Raw genomic sequence first — 24,435 nt, forward strand, 5'->3', positions numbered from 1 at the left:
TGTCTTGATTTCAAGGTAGCGATGATGTTACTGACTATGCCGTCGATACGGAAAATAACATGCATGTCAGTCTTATGGAACGTACATGCTACTGTAGCTGAAATCATTCCGATATATGGCTTGACAGTGTATTTTAGTATTTCTTGTTTTAATCCCGTAGCTCGCGGGATTTCAGCATTTTTACTAACTGTTTCCCTTTCAGCTTTTTCCCATGCATCTTGTTATTCATAGTCTAATTGTACAAATTGTAAGCATTGTTTTTGATTTGGCTCCAAGTGTACTTAGTTCTTTATCAGTTTCGTCTTTCTCTGCTGGATGGCTCACAATGCGATTCTCCGTGGATTGGAAGATTACATTTTTATGAGCGGTAGGATTACAAGAGCTGCTGTTAACTACCGTGTCCGGTGTTCTAGGTTTCCTACAAACTCCAAATATATGTAATGGATGGATATTTATTACCTTTAAATCTAGAAAGCTGTTATTCTATTGCCGGCCGAAGTGGCCGTGCGGTTAAAGGCGCTGCAGTCTGGAACCGCAAGACCGCTACGGTCGCAGGTTCGAATCCTGCCTCGGGCATGGATGTTTATGATGTCCTTAGGTTAGTTAGGTGTAACTAGTTCTAAGTTCTAGGGGACTAATGACCTCAGCAGTTGAGTCCCACAGTGCTCAGAGCCATTTGAACCATTTTGTTATTCTATTGCGCTTCTAATTCCTAGATAAACGTAAGATTCTTATGCATGCTGTTTAGCTGTTTGTATATGCAGTTTATTCCTTCAATGCTACTGTCAAAAAGAATCAACGTGCCACCTGCACATCGTTTGCAATATATGATTTTGTCTCTCCTCTGATTGCGTTTATAGCAACCTCCCTTGCTAGGATGTTAAGGAAGATTTTCGCTATTGTGCTCACAAGACAGTTTCCCGTTGCTAGGCCGTTTTCGATAGACTGGTGTATCTTCTTCATGGATCTTTGGCTGGGCTCTAAGTTAAAAAATGGTTCAAATGGCTCTGAGCACTATGGGACTTAACTTCTGAGATCATCAGTCCCCTAGAACATAGAACTACTTAAACCTAATTAACCTAAAGACATCACACACATCCATGCCCGAGGCAGGATTCGAACCTGCGACAGTAGCGGTTGCGCGGTTCAAGACTGTAGCGCCTAGAGCCTTTCGGCCACACCGGCCGGCAGGCTCTAAGTTTTGGTGTCCATGGATTAACCACTACACAGTCTTCAGTTTCCTTTTCTGTTAAAAGGATGGATTGCTTTCACTCAGAAGATTAAGAAATAAAATCAATTTTCAACATGCCAGTGACGAAAGTATTTACATTCTGTTGCATATATTGTAGACTGATTCTGCATCGACTGATGTTGTGTATCGACATACAACACTTAAACTTTCTCGGTTTACAAACGGGATCATAAGCAGTACATAAGGATTATATTTCTAAAATTGTCCACGTGCAACAAACATGGAGTATCTATCCGAAGCCACCGTAAGTGGACTGACAGCTTGAAAGGAGCAGTAGAAAAAGCAGATGCCAGATAGATTTATGGGAAGAATCGTAAATACGTGTAATTCATGAACTAAATAAGTGAGTTTCTTTGACCTAGGCTGATGATTAGTAGTCAGTCTAGGACCCTTAGCACTTAGGACTGACAGAACAGGTTGTGAAGATCCAACGAAGAAAGGCAAGTTTAGTCGTCGCGATGCTCAACCAACTCCAGTGACTTACCTTTACTAGAGAGGCGTTGTGCAACACAGAGAAGTTTACTACAGAAATTTCGAGAGAGTATTTTCCGGGAAGAGTCGGGCAACATATTACTTTTCCCGCATATGTCTCGCGAAATGACCATTAAGAGACAATTCGAGAAAGTAGAGCCAATACAGAGGCTTACAGACAATAGTTCTTCCCACGCGCTATTCACGAATGGACCAGGGAAGAAGTTCTCAGTATGTTCATCTAAGACCGCTCGTTTAGCCGTGCGATCTAACGCAGTGCTTTCCGGGTGGCTGTCGCCGGCACGAATCCGCCCGGCGGATGGTGTCTAAAGTGGCCACTGTAGCAAGTAGATATCTACTAATACCAGTATTGCTGCCCCGTGCTTCGATCACAAGCGAGATAGATTATTCCTACACGTCAGTCAGCGGGCTGAAGTTGGCGTAATAAAGCGCCGAAACTGGTTGCCTAATAAAATAAGGTTGAGAATTGACGGCTGAAAGAGGCTTAATTTGACATCATCATAGCCCAGCCACACACCATCCGGTGGTTTGCGGAGTACTGATGTCGCTGATGTTGATGTAGATGCATTGGTATCAACATCTGACCGGTTTAAGCTTGATTTGACGTGTTATGTATCCCAGAGTGCTGGATTATATATTTAAGAGGACAATAGTGATGATTTCAAATGATTAGGGGATGTTGGTACGTGTAACTGTTATTCCCTTTCTCTTTTTATTTTAGTGATTTATGAGTGAATAGAAGTTGTCGACAATATTTGCCCAGCTGTGGAAAGCCAACAGAAAGAGTGTGTTCAATGAAATCTAGTAAAATTGTTTCATCTTACCTGCAACTGAAACACATGGTCTTGTTCCGGGACCGAGACAGAGCGACGGTTTAACTGCACGCTAGTACCGCTGGCCACACACCGACCGTCAGAGTGACGAATAAGAGCTACAAAGGAAAACTAACTTGGTTTGTGAGTGTTAAGTCGTTGGCAACAGGCTGATAAGCTAGGTGTACTTTTGCTCGGCTGACGCTGTACATTTATGTAAGTGTTGTAGATAGCACACTTGTTCTTGGCACGTAACTTATTCCACGAAAATTTAAGATTAACGATATTTCTTCATATGTGCCATGTTTCTTACATCGTCGTAATCACAGACGCATCTCTGTTAAATGACGACATGTGGTAACGCTTTGCTACACCCATGCTCATAAATTAAGGATAATTGCAGAATGTGGTGTCACACAACGCCGCACTATACAAAACTGGCACTAATAGCATAGGCACATAGGGAACACACACGACACAGATCTGTGTCCACGGTATTGGTGATAGATTGAGAAAACCATCCCGAAACACATGTGCTACAAAACGCCACTGTCTCCTGCGCATGTACCTCGACATCAATATGGGATATGATCACATTGCACAGCAGGCCGCACAACGGGCTGGCATACTATGGATCAGGTGGTAAAGCAGCTGCTGGGGTATAGCCTCCCATTCTTGCACCAGTGCCTGTCGGAGCTCCTGAAGTGTGCTAGGGGTTTGAAGACGAGCAGCGATACCACGACCGAGAGCATCCCAGACGTGTTCGATGGGGTTTAGGTCTCAAGAGCAGGTAGGTCATTCCGCTCGCCTGATATGTTCTGTTTCAAGGTACTCCTCCACAATGGCAGCTCAGTGGGGCCGTGCGTTATCATCCATCAGGAGGAAGGTGGGACCCACTGCACCCCTCAAAAGGCGGACATACTGGTGAAAGATGACGTCCCGATACACCTGATCTGTTACAGTTCCTCTGTCAAAGACATTCAGGGGTGTACGTGCACCAGTCATAATCCCATCCCACACCATCAAACTACGACCTCTATAGAGGTCCCTTTCAAGGACATTAAGGGGTTGGTATCTGGTTCCTGGTTCACGCCAGATAAAAACCCGGCGAGAACCACTGTTCGGACTATACCTGGACTCGACCGTGAACATAACCTGGGACCACTGTTCCAACGACCATGTACTGTGTTCTTGACACCAGACTTTACGGGCTCGCCTGTGACCAGGGGTCGCTGGAATGCACCTTTCAGGTGTCCGGGGGAATAAACCAAGTCTGCTCGGTCGTCTGCAGACTCTGTGTCTGGAGACAACTGTTCCAGTGGCTGGTGTATGGTCCCGAGAAAGGCTACCTGCAGGACACCGTGGCCGTCTGCGGGCACTGATGGCGAGATATCGGTCTTCTTGTGGTGTTGTACACTGTGGACGTCTCGTACTGTAGCGCCTGGACACGTTTCCTGTCTGCTGGAATCGTTGCAACAATCTTGAGAACACACTTTGTGGCCGGCCGGGGTAGCCGAGCGGTTCTAGGAGCTAGAGTCTGGAACCGCGCTACTGCTGCGGTCGCAGGTTCGAATCCTGCCTCGGGCATGGATGTTTGTGATGTCCTTAGGTTAGTTAGGTTTAAGTAGTTCTAAGTTCTAGGGGACTGATGACCTCAGAAGTTAAGTCCCATAGTACTCAGAGCCATTTGAACACACTTTGTGGCACAGGGAGGGTCCGTGCTACGACCTGCTGTGTTTGATTAGACTCCAGTCGCCCTAGTATTCTACTGCTCATAACGTCATCAATATGTGTTCTTTGAGCCATCTTTAACACACAGTCACCAGTAGCATGTCTGAAAACGTTTGCACACTTACTCGCTGCACCGTACTCTGACATGCACCAACACACCTCTGTGTGTGTGTGGACTGTTGCCAGCGCCGCCGTGCGACGACCGCAGGTCAAATGCACCGCATGGTCATACCCCGAGGTGATTTAAACCCGCAAACCGCCCACCAGAGCGTTGTTTCACCATTTATCAGCATTATACTTACTTTATGAACATGAGTGTAAATATGTAAATAAATTTACATATTCCAATAACTTACTTATTTAAACATTTCTGTAATCTGTGATGAATATTTTAAAAGTTTCACCGTTTACTATTGCACCCACTTCGATAAAAATCTATGTCATATACATATATATACAATAGCTTGAAATATGAAACTTGAGCTACTGCCAGTATACCGATTGTTGAGATAACTTACGGTATTGCAGTCGGGTAACGTCCACGACTACCGCTGACCATGTGAGTGGACTTCAATTATGATTACCTGACATCGTCAGCCGCATTGGGACGATCTCAGAATCTTAACACGGTTGTTCTTCTTACTATTGAAGTTTGTATTTGTGCGATAAAACTTCTGTCGTAAGAAGAACAACCGTGTTTGAAAAGCGTATCACGCATTATTATGGCATGCCATGTACCCTCTATTGAATGTTGCACTGCACTTCAAATTGCCACAGGTACATGACACTGTTTTTCAGCAAAGTAACCAAGTCTCTATAAACAACTATCGGAACATTCTATGAACCGTTCAGTTCAGCGACGAGAGAAATCCGCTCCTTGGTCACGGAGTCATTCGAGAACCACTGTGGTACGTCCACGTCATTGTACGATTGCTGTGAATCAGTTCCTCGATTGTCTGGACTTTGTTGAGTGTGGTCGATGTTGATATCGATGTCGTTTCTACCCTGATAGGCTTCATTTACGACTGTGCTGTCTTGGTCAAATTCTTAGAAGGAATTCACTACTGCTGGCGGTGAGATCGGATATTGTCCATATATGGTGCCAGTTTCGTGGTGAATCTATGTGCATTTTATAATTTTTTTCCTGCAAGAATAGTACTGTCTCGCGTTATTCAGCTTTGGGGTACGTTCCCAGTTGACGCACAATTAAACTGCAAACTATGACGCACCTGTTATCCGTGCAGTGGAAGAACTGTGTCATCAGGAAAACCGGAACTTGTTGTCTCTTCTGACAATGCATCACTCTTCTTGCGCAACTATCTTAGCGTGGGACAACATGTGTAACTTTCTTTCCCTAGGCACTTATGAGATGCAGTATTTAGTATTTGATGCTCAGACTTTTCTACTGTGATGTAGTATTTACTGCCTGATGCTCATAATTTTCCCCTGTGATGCAGTTATCTGTAATGAAGCACTGTTTGGAAAAAGCTGCACAAATATCCAGTCGGCGCTTGCTAAGACTTCAAAGTGGGGCAATGAATGACAACTTGCTTTCAGTGTTCAGAAAAGTAAAACTACGTCCTTCACAAAAAGATAAAACTTAGTATTCTACACTGAAACTGGTATAGGTATGCGTATTCAATCACAGAGTTATCTAAATACGCGTCCGCAGCTCGTGGTCGTGCGATAGCGTTCTCGCTTCCCGCGCACGGGTTCCCGGGTTCGATTCCTGGAGGGGTCAGGGATTTTCTCTGCCTCGTGATGACTGGGTGTTGTGTGATGTCTTTAGGTTAATTAGGTTTAAGTAGTTTTAAGTTCTAGGGGACTGTTGACCATAGATGTTAAGTCCCATAGTGCTCAGAGCCATTTGAACCATTTGAAGTGCTTCAGACACTAGTGGAGTCCATGCCACGACGTGTTGCGGTGACCTACATGATATTAGGTAGGTGTAACAGTTTCTTTGGCTCTTCTTGTGCAAATATGATATCAGCGAGTCGCAACTGGAATAAGTCAACTCACGTAAATCCTGGGTATAACCATTTTTAGGGATATGAAATGGAACGATCATATTGGCCCAGTCATAGGTAAAGAAGGAAGCAAATTTCAGATCATTTTTTTAAGGACCGGTGAAATGGAAACGAGAGAGATGAAAAAACGTATTAAACTTTTATTATTTCAAAAGTAATCATCATAACTGTTGAAACATTTATCCAACTGTGAGACAAGACAACCTATGCGTTCATGCAAAAACGTTTGCTGTTGCCTATGGAACAATGATTGTACCCACTCGTGCACCTCTTGGTATGGCAATAAACGTTTTTGCAGAAAGATATAAAAAAAGGGTACGCAACATCTTCGCATGTGACTGAATAGAGAGATGAATGTATGCGCGGAACAGCCACAACAAACGATCCAAAAGGTAATACAAATACTATTAGCATGTACTGCACGATTTACAATGAGCAGTGCGAAGAGAGCTAATGCTGGAGCGTACCAGTATCTGCCAAGTGACAGCGCCAGAGGCTGGCTGATAGCGGTATGCACGTAAGACAGTGTTTATTACCTAATAAACAGCTCTAATACTGCAATGTTTTCATTTTGAATTCTTTTACTAGTCAGATTTAATCGCTAGCCACCAGAAAGTAACACTTTCTACTAAAAAAAAAAAAAAAAAAAAAAAAAAAAAAAAAAAAAAAAAAAAAAAAAAAAAGTAGCCAAGAATGCGAAACATCGACACACTTGGCAACTCCGTGTTGCACGGCAATGCATATAGTCCCGTTTAATTATTTTTAATGTTTAGCCACAGTTTTACTCTAAGAAGATTAGGTGAAGTTGCAGTACGCTCTTGTTGGGATATCATTATTAAGATGTTAGAAGACGCAGAATATTCTCAAACAGTTAAGGAAGTGGAAAGTGCAAGATGAAGCAAGAGTCGTCAACTTCAAAAGAGTGAAAAGTGCACGAATGAACCCTCAAACGAAGATCTGAATACAGATTGAAACTATCTTAAAACAAAAAAGGAAACAACATACAAAGCAGGATGTTTGTGATTTAATCATGTTATTTATTTAGAGATAGCCTGTGTATGAATAAAATAAAATTTGAAAAGGATAATTTCTTACTACGATTAATGAAGACAAATTAGACTTTTGATAGCCAATAAATTTGCAAAAGCTGGAAATAATTTTAATCGACGTTACGTATCTCACATAAGAGTTAAATGAGTTTGCAACGATTTCTGCCTTGTGCTGAAATTTGAGGGTCGAAAACCCACGAAACTTTTGGACTTTTTTCAGTTTTGCTCTTGTAGCTCGAAAACGATACGCACTACAGAAAACTTCCAAAACAGTAGAACAGAAGAGTATTAAATTCCGAATCGAACGACCTATTAAAGACATAAAATCGGTTCCGCTGTTTATTCAAAAATCAGCAGTTTCTACCAGACTGACGGAAAAGCGAATTAGGCTCAGGTTCTATCGCTCGTATCTCAAAAATGACTGCTTCAAATGAAATGTCCCACTCGAAGGTTTTAGAGCATCAGCTCCTGTGTAAAAAGGGCTCGTAAAATTTAAAATATAACACACTTCTGTAGAAAGAAAAAAAATCAAAGTGTGAAAGTATTAGTAACGCCAAAGAATAAACGGATGAAAACGCGAGTATGTTGAATTTTGTAAAAAAAAATCGAAATTTCTTACTTTTCCTGAATCAACTATAGTGAGTACAATTAAAAAGTACCTCTCCTGTAAAATCCTGCAAATACCGTTTGTTGAATTAGCCCCTCTTCTAACTATAATCTAACGCATATCCCTCGAACAACAAAACCGTGTCCAGTTCCTAAATAAAGGCAGAGGCGCAGGTCACACCCGTCTGCAAGGAAGGTAGTAGACGTGATCGACGAAACTGCAGTCCAATATCTTTGATATCGATTTGCTGTACAATCTTATAACTTTTCTGAGCTCAAATATGAGGTATCTTGAACAGAATGACCTTCTCAATGCCAACCAGCATGGGCTTCGAAAACATCGATCATGTGAAAACCAACTCTCACTTTCTCGCATGACATACTGAAAGCTTTGGATCAAGGCAAAAAAGTAGATACAGTATTTCTTGATTTGCGTAAAGCGTTTGACTCAATACCACACCTGCGCGTATTGCAAAAGTACGATCATATGGGGTACAAAGTGAAATATCTTACTGGAATGAGGACTTTTTCGTAGGTACGGCGCAGTATGTCATCTTGGATGGAGAGTCATCGTCAGATGTAGAAGTAATTTCGAGTGCGCCCCAAGGAAGTGTGTTGGGACCCTTGCTGTTCAGGGTGAATGTTAATGACCTTGCAGACAATATTAAGAGCAAAAACAGGCTTTTTGCAGATGATGCAATTGTCTATAATGAAGTACTATCTGAAGGAAGCTGCATAAATATTGACTCAGATCTTGATAAGACTTCAAAGTGGTGCAGAGATTCGCAACTTGCTTTAAATGTTCAGAAATGAAAAATTTAGCATTTCACAAAACAAAAAAAGAATAAAAAACATAGTATCCTATGAGTTACCACTGGAATCGGCAAACTCGTACAAATACCTGGGTAACACTTTGTGAGGATATGAAACGGAATGATCACATAGGTACAGTCGTGGAACACTCCTGAAGACATTCGTAAACTATCCCGAGAAAGTCTATTAACCAAGTTTCAAGAACCGGCTTTAAATGATTACTCTAGGAATGCACTACGACCCCCTACGTATCCATCACATAAGGATCGTGAATATAAGATTACAATAATTACTGCACGCACAGAAACATTCAAACAATCATTCTTCCCGCGCTCCATACGTGAGTGGAGCGGGAGCAAACCCTAATAACTGGTACAGTGGTACGTACCCTCTACCATGCACCTCACGGTGGTTTGCAGAAAATAGTTGCAGCTGTGGATGTAGAGTTTTGTTAAAATGGGTCTCAATTATTCTCATACTCATGTTTTACTGGTACTGTAATATCTGATGTTATTTTGTTCACACGGGTTGGTTTGAGAAGGGAGGCAAGTCCAAAACTAGTCACCATCAATAAATAAAGGAGACTTCCTAGTTCCACTGATTTCTTTCATTAAGGATGCAGTTGCGGACCCACTTCAACTCCGGCTTGCTGGATATCTGTAAAATGAGGATGTTTTTGCTACAAGGATGGGTATTTTTCCGTCACGACAGAGCCTCTAAACTTTCTAGTCGTCAGGTGACACATCATCTTAACCTTACATTCCCAAGAAGAGGGCTCGGCAGAAATGGTCACGCTTTTTGGCCACCAGAGTCCCCGGCCCTTACCTCTTTCAGATTTTTTCATGTGAGAATGGTTGAAAGACAATATAGAAAGAAACAGTAAACAAAAAGGCGAACAGATCGATTTGTGAATAATGCTGTTTCTACAACATAACGCCAAGACTACACCTGGACACCAGCTGTTGTCATGAGTTATGGTAAGTGGACTGAAGTCGTAGCTGGAGTACCTGGACACCAGCTGTTGTCATGAGTTATGGTAAGTGGACTGAAGTCGTAGCTGGAGTCTGTGAAAATCAATTTTGGAATTAGTCATTTGCCTTTGCTTAACACTTTCTATGTGTACATATTGGGGTTACATTCTGTATCTCGCTTGTTATGTGGACTGTTTTAATCGATTGGTCTGCACTACCATCTCACGAAATATTTACTATTCATTCTGAAACACACTGTGCTTATGAGTACCACAATAATACGAAAATGATGCTTTGATATAATTCTTTTGTGTGATGTACGCGGGAGTAAAACTCGTCGGCAGTTTCTCTAGAGATGTGAAAAACTAACTAGAAGCGAGAGTTCAACAAAAACTAGGGAGTAACTTCAACTTACCTGTAGCTCTCTACTGAAGTTGTTAGTCCGTTCCGGGAGTGAATCGGTGAGGCGGCTTAGTTGTTCACTGGTGCCACACGCCGACTCTTACACTGACCACTAACAGCTGGCAAGGAAAAGCAAGTTTATTTGGCAATAATGAGCCGCTGAGGTCACAAGGATAAGCTCGCGCTCCCAGATACTGCACTGAATACCAATTATACTTGCGTGTCCTTGTACATTTCTAGGAGCCTTGGAGATAGTACTCTTGTTGTTAGCTCTTAAATTATTCCACGAACACTCAAGTTTCACGTCACCTCTTCGTGTTAATCATATTCCTTCGACGTTTCTGTAGTCAGCATAAACATACACATATCTCATTAAAATGGCTATACACGTCAACAGATTACTTGATGCGTAAATAAAGATGTGTAATATAACAATTTACTTATTTAAATATTTTTTCTCTTATCTTCTCTCAGACGTTAAGCACTGGATTTAAAATTAATGCCATAATCCAATCTACTTATATACTGAAATTGCTGCTCCAACAGCGAATCATTACTCTACAACTCTAAAAATAAACTCCGTCCGAAGAGGCCTCAGAAAGTCCAATGCTATCGGCCGGTTGCCGTGTCATCCTCAGCTGACAGGTGTCACTGGATGCGGATATGGAGGGGCGTGTATTCAGCACACCGCTCTACCGGCCGTTGTCAATTGTCTGACAGGAAACCCTACTTCTCATTTAAGAAGGTCCTTAATTGGCCTCACAAGGGCTGAGTGCTCCCAGCTTGCCAACAGCGCTCTGCAGACTCGGACGGTGACCTATCCAAATGTTAGCCAAGTCCGACAGCGCTTAACTTTTGTGATTTGACGGGTACCGGTGCTACCACTGCTTCAAGGACGTTGCCCCATTGCTCTACAAATAATATGGAAAAACTATCTTTGTCACATGAACAAGCATTTCATTGACAGATGTCAGATATTGAAATGATAAGTGATGAATATTTCTAAAATATTCATCAGTTGTTCATATACCCCACTTATGTGAAACCCAATTATTATACAAATACAATAGTTTCAAATATTTTCAGTATTATTGTCAAGATAAGCTTCCCTTTTTTCAACCACATTTGCAAATTCCTTGAATGACACTTCATATCCCATCAACCATTGTGATTTTCGGCCAAACCTCTCTGCATATAAGCAACTCTTATATCCTGTCGAGCTACTACAAGAAGAGGAGCGTGACAAGCTTCAAGCCTCCTTCTTCTCTTCCTATAAGCTGAAGTGGCCTATGACCATCTCTGGCATTTTGGCCTCGTATTCAAACCCCAATGGTAGGAGTTTCCAATGACACACATCAACCTAATTGCATCCTCTGTTACGAATTGTCCATTGAATAAATAACGTTAACTCTTTCATTTTAAGATGTGCCATAAGGACCCATTCTATCACTGCTCTGATAAAGACCTCCCATACCGTCCGTCCCAGACTCTTCTCGTCGCTATCATTCCCTGACATCACATCAACAAATTCACTCGGTAGTGTGATACCACGCTACAATGAAAAGAAAACACTTAGAATTTTTCCCTTTAGACTTCCATCTAACAATCTCCAACCACCCTATCCATTTAACTCCACCTGCTAACACTAAAAAGAAAGCTCAAACACTACAACTTTTGAAACTACTAACCAGTTTAACATGAGAAGTAAATCCTACTACTTTCATTCATAAATACAACATCCTCATCTGCCCCATTCTGATTTACGCAGATGTAACATGGCTCTCTGATCCTTACAAGTTTAACCACTCCCACTAAATCCTCCCTTGTTTTGTATACCTGGATATGAGCGGTTACCTATATGATCCTGCATTGAGTATGTGAAAGAACGTTATTCTTTTCAAGCAACAGTTAGTTGTATAAGGATCACTCTGATGAAAATTAGATACATGGAAAAAAAGTAAGTAAACACTTTATTATTTCAGAAATAATCACCATAACTGTTAATACATTTATCGCACTATGAGATAAGATGGTCAATCTCACCATGAAAAAATATTTGCGGTTGCCTAGAGAATCATGATTGTTCCAAGGCAACCATTTCTTTGCCTGAAGGAAACTGTGGCCACGAATGTCTTCCTTCAGGGCCCCAAACCTGTGGAAATCGCATGGTGACAGATCGGAACTATATGGAGGATGCGTAAGCAGCATAGCTGAAACAAACTTGGCAACATGTGGACAAATCTATTCTTATGATCCATAGATCTGATATACCACTAAAAGAAGTTAATGTTTCACTTTCTGGCCTTAGGCAGGCCTGTTGGGCCTCTGTCAATGGCGTCGTAGGATGCAGTATGGAGGGGCATGTGGTCATTTCGGGTTTCTTAACCATGGAACCATTACTAATCGCTCGAGTATCTCCTCACTTGGGCTCACGAGGCTGAGTGCACTCCGTACCAATCCTCTCATCAAGAAAAAAAAATCCCTAGTAGTTGAGATTTGAACCCAGCTCCTCCACAGGACAGTCAGTCGCGCTGACCACTCAGCTATGAGGATGCATAGGCGCACAACTGCAGCGGCATAACCGTCTCACAGTTTTCAATGAATATAGTTTCTCTAAATGTACCCGTTTGTGTTTCTGAAGAAATATATCATCTTCTTTCCAAGACTTCCCATTTAAGTTCCCTGTTAGACTTTCAACTGGGGTATACCAACTTGATATGGTTCTAGATTGTTCTTGGAATTTCCGTCATCATGCATTCGCTCATTGGTACAGCTGCTTATCTGGGCTGCCACTACCAGTCCAGATGGTTGTGTAAGTAGAAAGTGCTGAACTGCTTGTGGATAGGCCCTCCCGTCACGTAGACTGATCGCCTGGTGCATGTCTTTCTAGTTGATACCACTTTGGTGACTTGTATGTCCATGGGGATGAAATGATTATGAAGACAACACAACACCCAGTTCCCGAGCAGAGAAAATCTCTGACCTGTCCTCGATTCGAACCTGGGTCACTCACATGGCATTCTGTGAAGCTCAGCAGTCAGCTATGGAGCTGGGCTTATCAGTAGTGCCAGTATGTGGTTCACATTCTTTTTTTTTTTTTTTTACTGCTATAAATCAACTCCCAGTTGCTATCCACCTCAGCTGCTGTCTATCCATCACGATGACCCATGCCAGTCTGGAGTGGTGGGAGGTTGTACTATTTTGAATTTCCAGGAGATATCTGTAATCATACTGTACTACAATGAGCAACCTGCTCGTGAATACATAACGTCTGTACATACAGGGGACTGAGTGACATATTCCAAATATTATGCATTTTAATAAGCAATTGTACAGATAATTTTATGTTGACACAAGATTTAATGTTCTTGTTTACAGTCAGAGACCTGTCATCATATTTAAGTACAGGCTGCTTACAATTAAATTTTCGCTGCTTGTACCAGTGTAGATAGAACACTATTTACCACGTGGGTGCCCAATCTTGTAGGTACGATGTACAGACTGTGAACTGCAAGATTTGTGATGCCAGTAGTGTTAGTGTAATGTCTTGGCATTAGGTGGCACTACTGATACAGCAAAGTGGGGTTCAAACACAAACTTCAGTGTGCATTACAATTGCAGACAATCAGCACAGCTCTGGACAAGGTAAGCAGGGCTTTCTTTGTAAAGCTGTTTTATCAAAACAACAGCAACAACGCTCCTGCTTTTCTTAGGTGTAGGTAGGTATCAATGCATTCCACACAGGGCTGAAGAACATGAAGGTCGAATTAGTTGTGATTTCAAACTGTGTTGCCTCAAAGATCGTAGGATTGGACGCCATGTAATTTCTGCTATGTGGTTACCTGGAGAACGGGTTTTACCAACGGGACACTAACACACATTGGAGGTTAAAAATGAGCAGAGAGAGGGAGGTAATCAACATCACACACTAGGTGTGTTGGGCAGCAGTATAGCAGTCTCCAGTGCGGTTCCTGGCTATGGTGAATGCAGACAGTCGTCACACCGAGCAACGTTCGTAACCAGGAATGTATAAGGGGCGTTCAAAGAGAAACAAGCCGGAATCTGGAACGCGAAAAACGGTGACAGGAGGGTAATATCGTGGCGTGTGTAACGAGGTGTGGTTCCGTCCAGAGCGTGGAAGTTCACAGCCCATCACTAGATGGCACGCGTGCACGTCACGTGACTATATAGAGCTAGCAGCAGCATGTACAAATCGTCCAACGCTGCCAGTCGCATTGCATACAGTGACATGGAGGCGTCAACAGAAGAGCAAAGAGGTGTTGTTCGTTTTCTGCAGCAGAAGGAGTAGGAGGAACGGACATTCATCGACGAATGTCACAAGTGTACGGCGAACACTGCATGTGCCTTGCAAGGGTCAAGACGTGATACAAGCGCTTCAGGTAAAGACGGGTGTCGTTAGCCGATGATGCACGGTTGGAGCACCACACTGCATTACCGATGACATCGTCCAGCTGGTGATGCACTCATTACCCAGGATCCCCGAGTGGCAGTGAAAGCCACAGCCGCCGTTGTCGGATTGAGTGTCGGAAGTGTTCATACCATCATGAAGGAACGGCTGCACATGCGCAAAGTGTGTGCCCAGTGGACGCCTCACAGTCTTCAGCCACACCAGGAAGCATGTCGAATGGCCCACTGTCTTGCTCATCTGCAGCGCTACGCTCAGGAAGGGAATGCATTCCTGGCACGAGTGGTGACTGGAGATGAGTCATGGTGTCATCACTTCGAACCAGAATCAAAACGACAAAGTCTGCAGTGGAAGGATCCAGGGTCACCACCACCAAAAAAAGCCAAGGCCCTCCACATGAGTGCAGGAAAGGTTACACTGACGTTCTTCTTTGACCAAGATGGCCCCTTCCTGATTCACTTCCTGCAGCACGGGACAACAGTGAATGCCTGCCGTTACCCGCAAACCTTGACCACCCTTCTCCAAGCGATGAAATTAGAACAACCAGGCGATCTCACCTGTGGGGTTATCGTGCTCCACGACAATGCAAAGCCTCATACGGCCAACACAGTCGGGGCACTCCTGCAGAAATTCAAATGGGAGGTTCTTGGCCACCCTCTATACAGTTCGGGCCTCTCTCCCTGTGATTACGCCATTTTTGGTCCCCTTAAAAAGGCTCTGAGGGGCAAACGATTCACCTTGGATGACGATGTCCAGCTGTACGTGCGGAAGTGGTTGACATATTCACCTCCTTTTGTCACAGTGGGACAAGCGTCTCAACAGCCAGGGTCAATACTTCTGAGATATAGGTACTGGTTTCCGTAATTATGTCTACGGCTCGTTTCTTTTTGAACGCCCCTTATAAACATGGTATTCAATTAAGAAATGTTACCCTCTCATGAGGATATTAAAATGTGTTTCTTTCAATAGTTTATTCGTTGTTTCTCCTCCATATGTCATTATAAAAGTTTCCACAAAGTTTCATTGTCCAACGATCACTCGTTTTTCATGTGCACCCTCCCAAGTACCGAAAATTTAATTATAACGACCCTGTAGTATGATCAGCAACCTACTTGTGTTTTGTTCAGATGCCATTACTCTCGATCCTGAACCTCCACATCGGAGGAAAGTAGCGTTGTACGTGCGTTAAAATGGTACTTAAATTGCAGCTTAACAGGAACACAGTATCATTGGGCAGAAAAAGAGATACATACTGCAAAGGCCCAATCTATTTGCAATGTTTTTGATGAGTCTGATCCCATACAGGAATCACTGACTGACTGACAAAGTGCCCATGTTACAAAACGTTGTCCTGTATGGAGATCTGGGTCACAAATCCTTGTTCTGGCGTATGTAACACTTTTTAAAGAACGTGTACTGTAGAGTACCTCTTCCTTACAAGAATCAAAGTAAGCCACTCCCCACTTCATTATTTACAGAGCACTGACTGCCCCTGCCACTGATTCATTTCCTGTAAAAGCAGTAATGACACAAATTTTAACAAACGAGAGTGACACTGACTTATTTTTCAAATAATGCATTTATCTTTGCTGTAGAGTGACGCGTTTGTTATCTGCAAATGATGTAGTTTTCTATTGCAGAAACCGAAGTTGTTACAGGCAAGATTCTACTGTCAAAACATATGAGAATGTTATAGAAGCCTCAGACAGGTAATAGCAAGTGTCAGTGGATGTACTGGCTATCGAATAGTTTATAGGAAAATAATTGAAACTGTCTTCTTAAGTGTACGTTTTCAACTCTTCTCCACCATTTTTTTTTATATGGAAGTAAAATTGCTACCACTTTGAGAAACTAGTGGCTGTTAGATATAATACATCGCAGAAAATATTCGGTAGTTTACACCGCAATAGAAGCACCTAGCATGGGGTACACTATACAATAATACTGTTTGTTGGTGTGGAAAATATCTAGTAGCACTGTGATGTTAAAATCGTAACTTAAAATCATACTCTTTATTGGGCACTTTATAAAATTAGTAAGATACCTACAGAATCGTGACCAATATATACACAATCTCCACAGTGAATAATTAAAACTATAGGCAGACAGAACACATATCTTGGCTAGTCCATGCAATCAGCACTCACTCTCCCTCATGTTCTTGTGTAAAGAGCTTAAGTTTCCTCTACTCTAGCAAACAAATAGTTGTTAAATGTGAAACATTGCAGAACACTGTTTTGCAGTTTACAGCACCACAGAAGTACCTGGGATGGAGTGAACTGTAGAAAAATACTGTTTGTTAGTGCGAAAAGCGGGTAGCAGTATTGTGGCATAGCAAATTGAAGCTTAATACCATGTTTTTAGTGTGTGAGACGTATATCAGGACATTTGACAAAATCAGTAAAACAAGCACCATGTGTGTGCTTTTTGTACATGTAGTGTTACTTTATGCACGGAAAACACCTACTTACGGATGAGATTTAGTGGTTTATATTTACTGTAGTTTCAGCTTCAGTGTCCTTTTAATGTGATATGTCACTCGGAAGCGAACATTTTGTCACATCCAGTCAACTGTATAGAACAAATGAAGTAAACAAAAAAGATAATGCCAACCATCTGCTAGTGTAGCTTTGGGGGTCACTATAATGTATGGATGATTATGGTATTAGTTTTATTAGATATAAGACAGGTTTTTGAGAAAATAATATTGACAATTCATATGTGAAAATAATATTGTTTACTTTGATATAGAGATCAAATAAATTTTTTGTTTGCAATCAAAGTACTGTAATCACACTTCTTCGTAAATAATGTATGTATAAGGCAGAGAGTGTCGCGAGATGACAAACAGTAAAAGAATGCAAAAATATTTCTGGAGATTTCTCCTACATTGAGAGAAATAACCATTGTAATAGAATAAGAGGAAGCAAAGCTCATACAGAAATGTTCAGCTGCTCGTTTTTGATGTTTTTTTTGTTTTTACCTTAGAGCAGAGGATTGTTACTGTTTTGTATTTATTAAGTTATAGATATGTAGTGGCATTCCCCTCCTATACTGCAGCGTAGTCTTATTTGACAACTGGTGTTTATATTATTTACTCAATCCACACAATATATAATTTGATGTCTAACTTGCAGTAAATTCTCTAATAATGGGAAGAACATTCTGTCACTTCCATCTGATATCGTAGCAAAATTGTATCTAACAGCCTGTGCTTACAATGTTTATTCGACTCATGCACTATGTAATTTGGGTATAACTTAGAATGTTCTGTCTTTTCTCTTTTAATATACACTAATGTGGTGTTTGGAGAAGAAGAGAATAGAAGCCTTTGAAATGTGGTGCTACAGAAGAATGCTGAAGATTAGATGGGTAGATCACGTAACTAATGAGGAAGTATTGAATAGGATTGGGGAGAAGAGGAGTTTGTGGCACAACTTGACAAGAAGAAGGGATCGGTTGGTAGGACATTTTCTGAGGCATCAAGGGATCACCAATTTAGTATTGGAGGGCAGCGTGGAGGGTAAAAATCGTAGAGGGAGACCAAGACATGAATACACTAAACAGATTCAGAAGGATGTAGGCTGCAGTACGTATTGGGAGATGAAGAAGCTTGCACAGGATAGAGTAGCATGGAGAGCTGCATCAAACCAGTCTCAGGACTGAAGACCACAACAACAACAACAATGTGGTGTCATCTATCTCCTCTCTCTTGTTTTCATTAAAGCCCAGTCTGAAGAAACTGCTATGTTCCCACAACTGTTATGCCACAGGTCTTATGGAAGAGAAATAGTGTATAGAATACACTCAAGCTTGCTCTGTGTAGTACTTTTCTGAGTTGTATCTACATATCAGTGTAATAATAGTAAAGTAGGAAGCGTAAAGGTTTCTGACATATGGATGTAGACAGTGAACAACGTAGGCAATGAATAATGATTGCTATGCTACAGAAGACTTATGTGGTAACCGTGTGGGATTTTTGCACTAAAATTATGGTTCTTTAATGTTGGTTATTTCTTTAGGAAGAAGTGTTAAGATCATGTTGTAATCGAAGTTATTATATTAAGGATTGAACTATTTCTGCGTTATCTGCCTTGATATAGAATGTTTATGCCTGGTGTCTCACTTTAACAAAACGGTTACTTCATTTGGCCATATATAATTACACTGTTTTCTTCGCTAACTCTATTGTAGTATCTCTAATGCAATGTAAACTGTGAGGAATATCCCAGACAGCTATGTATCTTCCATTTATCTCATCTCTGAGTTACCATGTAGATTAATGTGTGTTTCTACGTCACAAGATTACCACATTTTCCACTGGGACTCCTAGAAGGTCTAACAAATCTCACAAAGAGACTGCATACTCGACACCTGTTAGTAACTAAGGACACTGGGGGATTTTAATATTTTATCTTTTATTTGGCGCATTTTTTTAAACAGGTCCAAATTGGTATGGTGGTTTATAAATAGACATTTTTCATACCGTAAACTGGGGCTACTTTGGTACTGGTGGCGTAAAATTAGGACAGTGCCACTTAAATTCGTTTTAAATCTCCCGCCGCCACAACATGCGAGATTCATCGTTGCTTCTGAGGTCTCTACAATCTCTGTTCATTACTGCCATTTACTGGCCGTCCATTTTAATATTCGTGCCATTGTTGACATGTTATAAGTTCGCTGCAAACTTTCACATACGCAAGCGGAACGACAGTTGGAACACAACAGACAGGTAAATATAACAAATCGTACACGCTTTAGCTACAATTTCTGTGAATATGGAATAACACATCCTATAATTAGTGTCTAGTTTGGATACTTTTGCCAATAACGAGACTTTCACGGGGCAACTTTGGGACTGCCCCAAAGTTACCCCACATACACGTTTTAACTGATTTTTATTGTATCTTTTGTGTTGGGAACGGTTAAAGTATGATGCGGAAATATAAACGGGCTGTTGGGTCAAGTGTATACAGATATGATACTGAGGAATGTCTCCAAGAGACAATGAAAACCCTGACGTACCGGAAGGCGTCTCATAATTATGGCATTCCAAAGAACAGACTTCTACTATAAGTTAAATAAAGCCATGGAGGAATAGTTGGCAGGCATTGCGTATTTACAGAGTCAGAAGAGGAGCGGTTTTGTTTCTTTTGCAATGGCATGCGAACATTCGATCTCCGACGTACGGTAAAGGCATGCATTGACAGATGCGACAGGAAGGAAGCCAGGTTTAGAAACAACTTCCCTTGAATAGACTGAGCAAGGCAATTTATACAAAGGCAAAAAACATCCCGTATGCAAGAGCAGCAAACGACAAAGAAATCGGAATGCATTCTTTGACAATTTTGAGAAAGAGTTGGAAAGTGTTCCCCCTGAGAACGTGTTGAACTATAACGAAACAAATTTAGTTGATGGTACAGGGTGTGCAAAAATAATTAATAAAAATGGAATGAAGCATCCAGAACATACACGGAACTCATCAAAAGCATGCATCTCCTTAATGGTATGTGGTAATGCGGTGGGAACACTCGCCCCCTTTACGTAAATTACAAGGCCGAAACATTGTGGGACACATGAACAGAAAACGGACCACGTCGAGCCAAGAGTGGATAGTATGACAGTGAGTGCTTTGAAGAATGGTTTATCCAGTTATTCCTGTCTATTTTGAAACGACAAGATGGTGTTAAGCTTATTGTAGGCTACAACCTGAGCTCGCATATCAATCTTGAAGTAAAGAGTTCAACATAAAATTCGTTGCATTGCCACCGAATGCAACCCACCTTCTGTAACCACTTGATGTTGCATACTTTCCACCTTTGAAAGTAGAGTGGTGGAAGATCCTTGGGAACTGAAAAGAGGCGGCAGTGGGCAGCAGGTGCAGCTCTGTGCCTTGCTTAAGAGACTGAATCGACAAATATTGCTGCAAAGGCTACCGTCATTATGATGGCCCGGGAAACAAAACTCACTTCTGTCGTCAGTGACACCTTTACGAATCATCTTGTGCAGAAGAGAAATAAAGCAACTGAGAAAGAGTATATCTGCAGAAGTGCTCCTCACCTGTCAAGGACAACAGTAAAAAAAGAGGATACAGACAGTGACACAAAGAGAACTCGTCTTCTGTACCTTATGCAGAATCTGATGACAGTGTAATCATGGATGTTCTGCATGAGGAAGATGTATCCGAAGAAACTGGTGAGTCTGCACCAGCCCACTTCGTTAGCTTCCATGGGGACCAAAAATGGTTCAAATGGCTCTGAGCACTATGGGACTTAACTTCTGTGGTCATCAGTCCCCTAGAACTTAGAACTACTTAAACCTAACTAACCTAAGGACATCATACACATCCACGCCCGAGGCAGGATTCGAACCTGCTACCGTAGTGGTCGCCGGCCGCGGTGGCCGTGCGGTTCCAGGCGCTCCAATCCGGAGCCGCGCTGCTGCTGCGGTCGCAGGTTAGAATCCTGCCTCGGGCATGGGTGTGTGTGATGTCCTTAGGTTAGTTAGGTTTAAGCAGTTCTAAGTTCTAGGGGACTGATGACCACAGCAGTTGAGTCCCATAGTGCTCAGAGCCGTAGCGGTCGCACGGTTCCAGACTGTAGCGCCTAGAACCGCTCGGCCACTCCAGCCGGCCAAGGGGACCAAACAGAGAACATATGTGAGGGGATGTAATTGTCACATCGAAATTAAACTGTTCCCAGGACGAGTTACAAAATGAACAACGACAAGTTACATAGTGCACTCCGTGGAAAAATTTGGAAACAACTGGAACTGGCCCAAAAAAGAAGATGTTCTAGAATATGCTGGAGAACACGCTATCCAAATCATCATCAGCCCGACAGAGCAAGTTGGTCGTCGGGGTATTTTTTTATGTAAAGTAGCTAGAACTGTATGAAATGGACTGAATTTTATCAGATGCCTTTTTTATTTTTCTATTTGCAATTCTTTCCACGATTTTCTATCCTCTGAATCTATTCACAATTTCTCAAAGTCGTTAATGAGTTAAATCAAATTTTTTAAAATTTCTGTGTTACCAATTATTTTTATGTCATTGTAGTGGAGCCAATACTGGTCCAAATAAAGAGTTGGTAGCCTAACATGTGGATAGTTATTTTTATTTACTTGATTTAGCTTGAAAAATGACTTGTCGCAATGTTGCCCCAACGGATGAGGTAAAACTGGAACAAAATCCGCGGGCGGCGAGGTGGTAGGGGTGGGGGGTGGGGGGGGAGTGGTGTCCATTTTTTCCATGTACAATTTGTAAAGTAATTTTTTTGATAGCTCTTGCTTGCACATGGGAAATGACCTGTTCTCTTTCGAGTACCAGTTTATAGTTTTCCTTCACAGCAATTGTTTTTGTCAAATACTTCAATTTTGTTTTTTTTTCTGCTTTATCTCTTCCATTTTCAGTTTTTCACATTAACTGCACTTAAAGGAGCAATTTCTTTAACAGAGACTGGCGTAAGTGTATTCGATGTATAGTTCCTCTTTCTTAAAAACCTGTGGGATAACATTTTTGGAAACAATAGCAGTTAATGGTACTTTTTTCGTATGCCCTGTAAAATTAAAAGATGTACAATGTCCAGCTGATCATATGTTGATAGAATATAACCACCATTTTCTTTAAACAGGTCTAAATATAACTGAGCGTTTATAAACAGGTCTTTAGTCTATCCCATGATGTAGCAAACACTCTCAAATCCATCATTTTCTGTAAGTAAACCAGTGTATGACCACTTTTCGTTAGTATTTACAGTAACTGAAGATATCCCGGATTCACCATTCATATCCGGACTTTCTACAATTTTTTTTTTTTTTTTTTTTTTTTTTTTTTTTTTTTTTTTTTGCAAATGTATATTCAATACCAAATTAATATCTTGTAACAGAATAATTGTTTTTGCTTATTCACAACTCTATCAGATACGGCTTCGTTTCTTTAGCATCCAGCATCGATTCGGTTTCTCCCAACCAGCCGAGTATCTACAAAGTGTTTGCAAGACCACCTATCCTCCTTCTTCCAAATGTCTACCCAGGAAAACTTTTATTAACCCAGTGACAGGTGTCAAAGACAACGCTTATAGGCACAGGGTGATTCAAAAATAGAGAACAAATTTCGGTTGTTTATTACAGGCAAACTATGAAAGACAGAAACACATTGTGCATGTCACGGGATAGAGGAAGGTTCAAAATTGTTGTCAACAGAGTCACTGTATCATACACTCAACGTCAGCGCCATGTATTGCTCGAGAAATAAAGAAATGATAATCCATCTCATTCCACACGCGAAACAACAGGTCCTTGTTTACGGAATCGACTGCTTCAGCAATTCGATTTCTCAGCCCGTCAATAGTAGCTGCCATAGGTGAGACAAAGACTCTGTCTTTTATGTACCCCACAGAAAAAACTGCAAAGTGTGAAGTTGGGAGGCCAAAAACAATGAACAAGAACTTGTTCACCACCTCTTCCAATCCAACATTGTGGACTGGTGTTGTTAATATAACGTCGCACTGCAAGGTGCATAAAAATGAAATCACTGAGATCTTCATGAAGTTGAGAAAACAACCAATTTTCCAGCATGTCCAGGTATGACATAGCTGTCATAATTTCCTCTGCAAAAGAAGGGCACACATACTTTGTGAATAGAAACGGCACAAAACACATTGATTTTTAATGAGTCTCTTTCATGTCCGACAACGGCGCCAGGATTTTATGCCCCCCAAATTCTTACATTATCGCGGTTTACTTTCCTCGGTAGATGAAACGTCGATTCGTCAGAAAAGTTGAGTCGTTCGAAAAATTGTCCTCTGCCACATCCTGGAGTACTGAAATGTAAAATTCATACCTCCTGTTATGGTCGTTGGGACGCAATTGCTGCAGTAAGTGCTACTTTTAGAAGTTCATATTTAGGTGTCGTTTCAGGAAAAGCCATAATAATGTTTGGCCTGCCCATTTTGTTAACTTCCGACGACTACACGTGAACGCGTCTCGGATACGCTTGACATTTTTCATCACAGTTGCGTGAGCGACCAGTGCTCTTCCCTTTGCATATGTAACCAACTTCTAAGATTTTTGTATGCTAATCATAAATCTGCTTGTCTAGAATCGGTTCCTTGCTGAATCCAGGTCGGAATGCACGTTGCACATGAACAATGGGTTGGCTTCACGCAAATAACAACCCACAAAATCGTTTGCCTTATGGCGCCGTAGCCATGTTGCTACACACAAACATCAGCGCAGCTGTGTCACAACTTTGATTCTTCCTCGTCTCGGTAACGTGCACAATGTGTTTGTATCTTTTATAATTTGTCTGAAATAAACAATTTAAATGTGTTCTCTCGTTTTGAATCACCCAGTGTATAATAAAAAAAAAAACACGTGGGCTGTGCATTATAACGTTATCTATCAAAGCGTTGTATGTTCTCTAAAGATCCAAGATGTACGTAACAGATAGAAAAATGTTTGAGGAACTGACTTATCAAATTGTAAACTCCTGGTCTAAATGTATTAGTGTCTCTCTCTCTCTCTCTTTCTCTCTCTCTATGCGTGTGTGTGTGTGTGTGTGTGTGTGTGTGTGTGTGTGTGTGCAGCAAGCACGTTCCGAATTCTCAAATTACAAAATTTCTTTATTGATATTCACGTTTTCTAATCAGTGTTATCTTTTTCTCATTTGTGTTTTAATCTATTACAGTTGGTGCCAATGAAAGAATTCTTAAGGAAAATTACTTTTAAAGCGCGCAATATTAAAGGGACTGCAACTTACTGATGATAAAAAGTGAATCGCTTCCCTGAATAAGATTTTTAGTTTGCAGTACGTTCAAGGTAGAAAAATAAAAATACTAAAATACATAATGCAG

The 24,435-nt window shown here is 41.4% G+C and overlaps 1 protein-coding gene across 1 annotated transcript in view; it reads right to left on the reverse strand.

Moving 5' to 3' along the window:
• LOC124805606 (myrosinase 1-like) overlaps window positions 1-2,696 on the reverse strand; it is a 43,269-nt gene extending 40,573 nt beyond the window's left edge. Inside the window, exon 1 of the mRNA XM_047266172.1 lies at window positions 2,569-2,696. Coding sequence (XP_047122128.1) covers window positions 2,569-2,585 — 17 coding nt within the window. The 5' untranslated portion in view covers window positions 2,586-2,696. The remainder of the gene's footprint in view (window positions 1-2,568) is intronic.
• Between the last annotated feature and the right edge of the window lie 21,739 nt (window positions 2,697-24,435).

This window comes from Schistocerca piceifrons, chromosome 7 (genome assembly GCF_021461385.2).
Source record: "Schistocerca piceifrons isolate TAMUIC-IGC-003096 chromosome 7, iqSchPice1.1, whole genome shotgun sequence".
NCBI classification, from domain to species: domain Eukaryota; kingdom Metazoa; phylum Arthropoda; class Insecta; order Orthoptera; family Acrididae; genus Schistocerca; species Schistocerca piceifrons.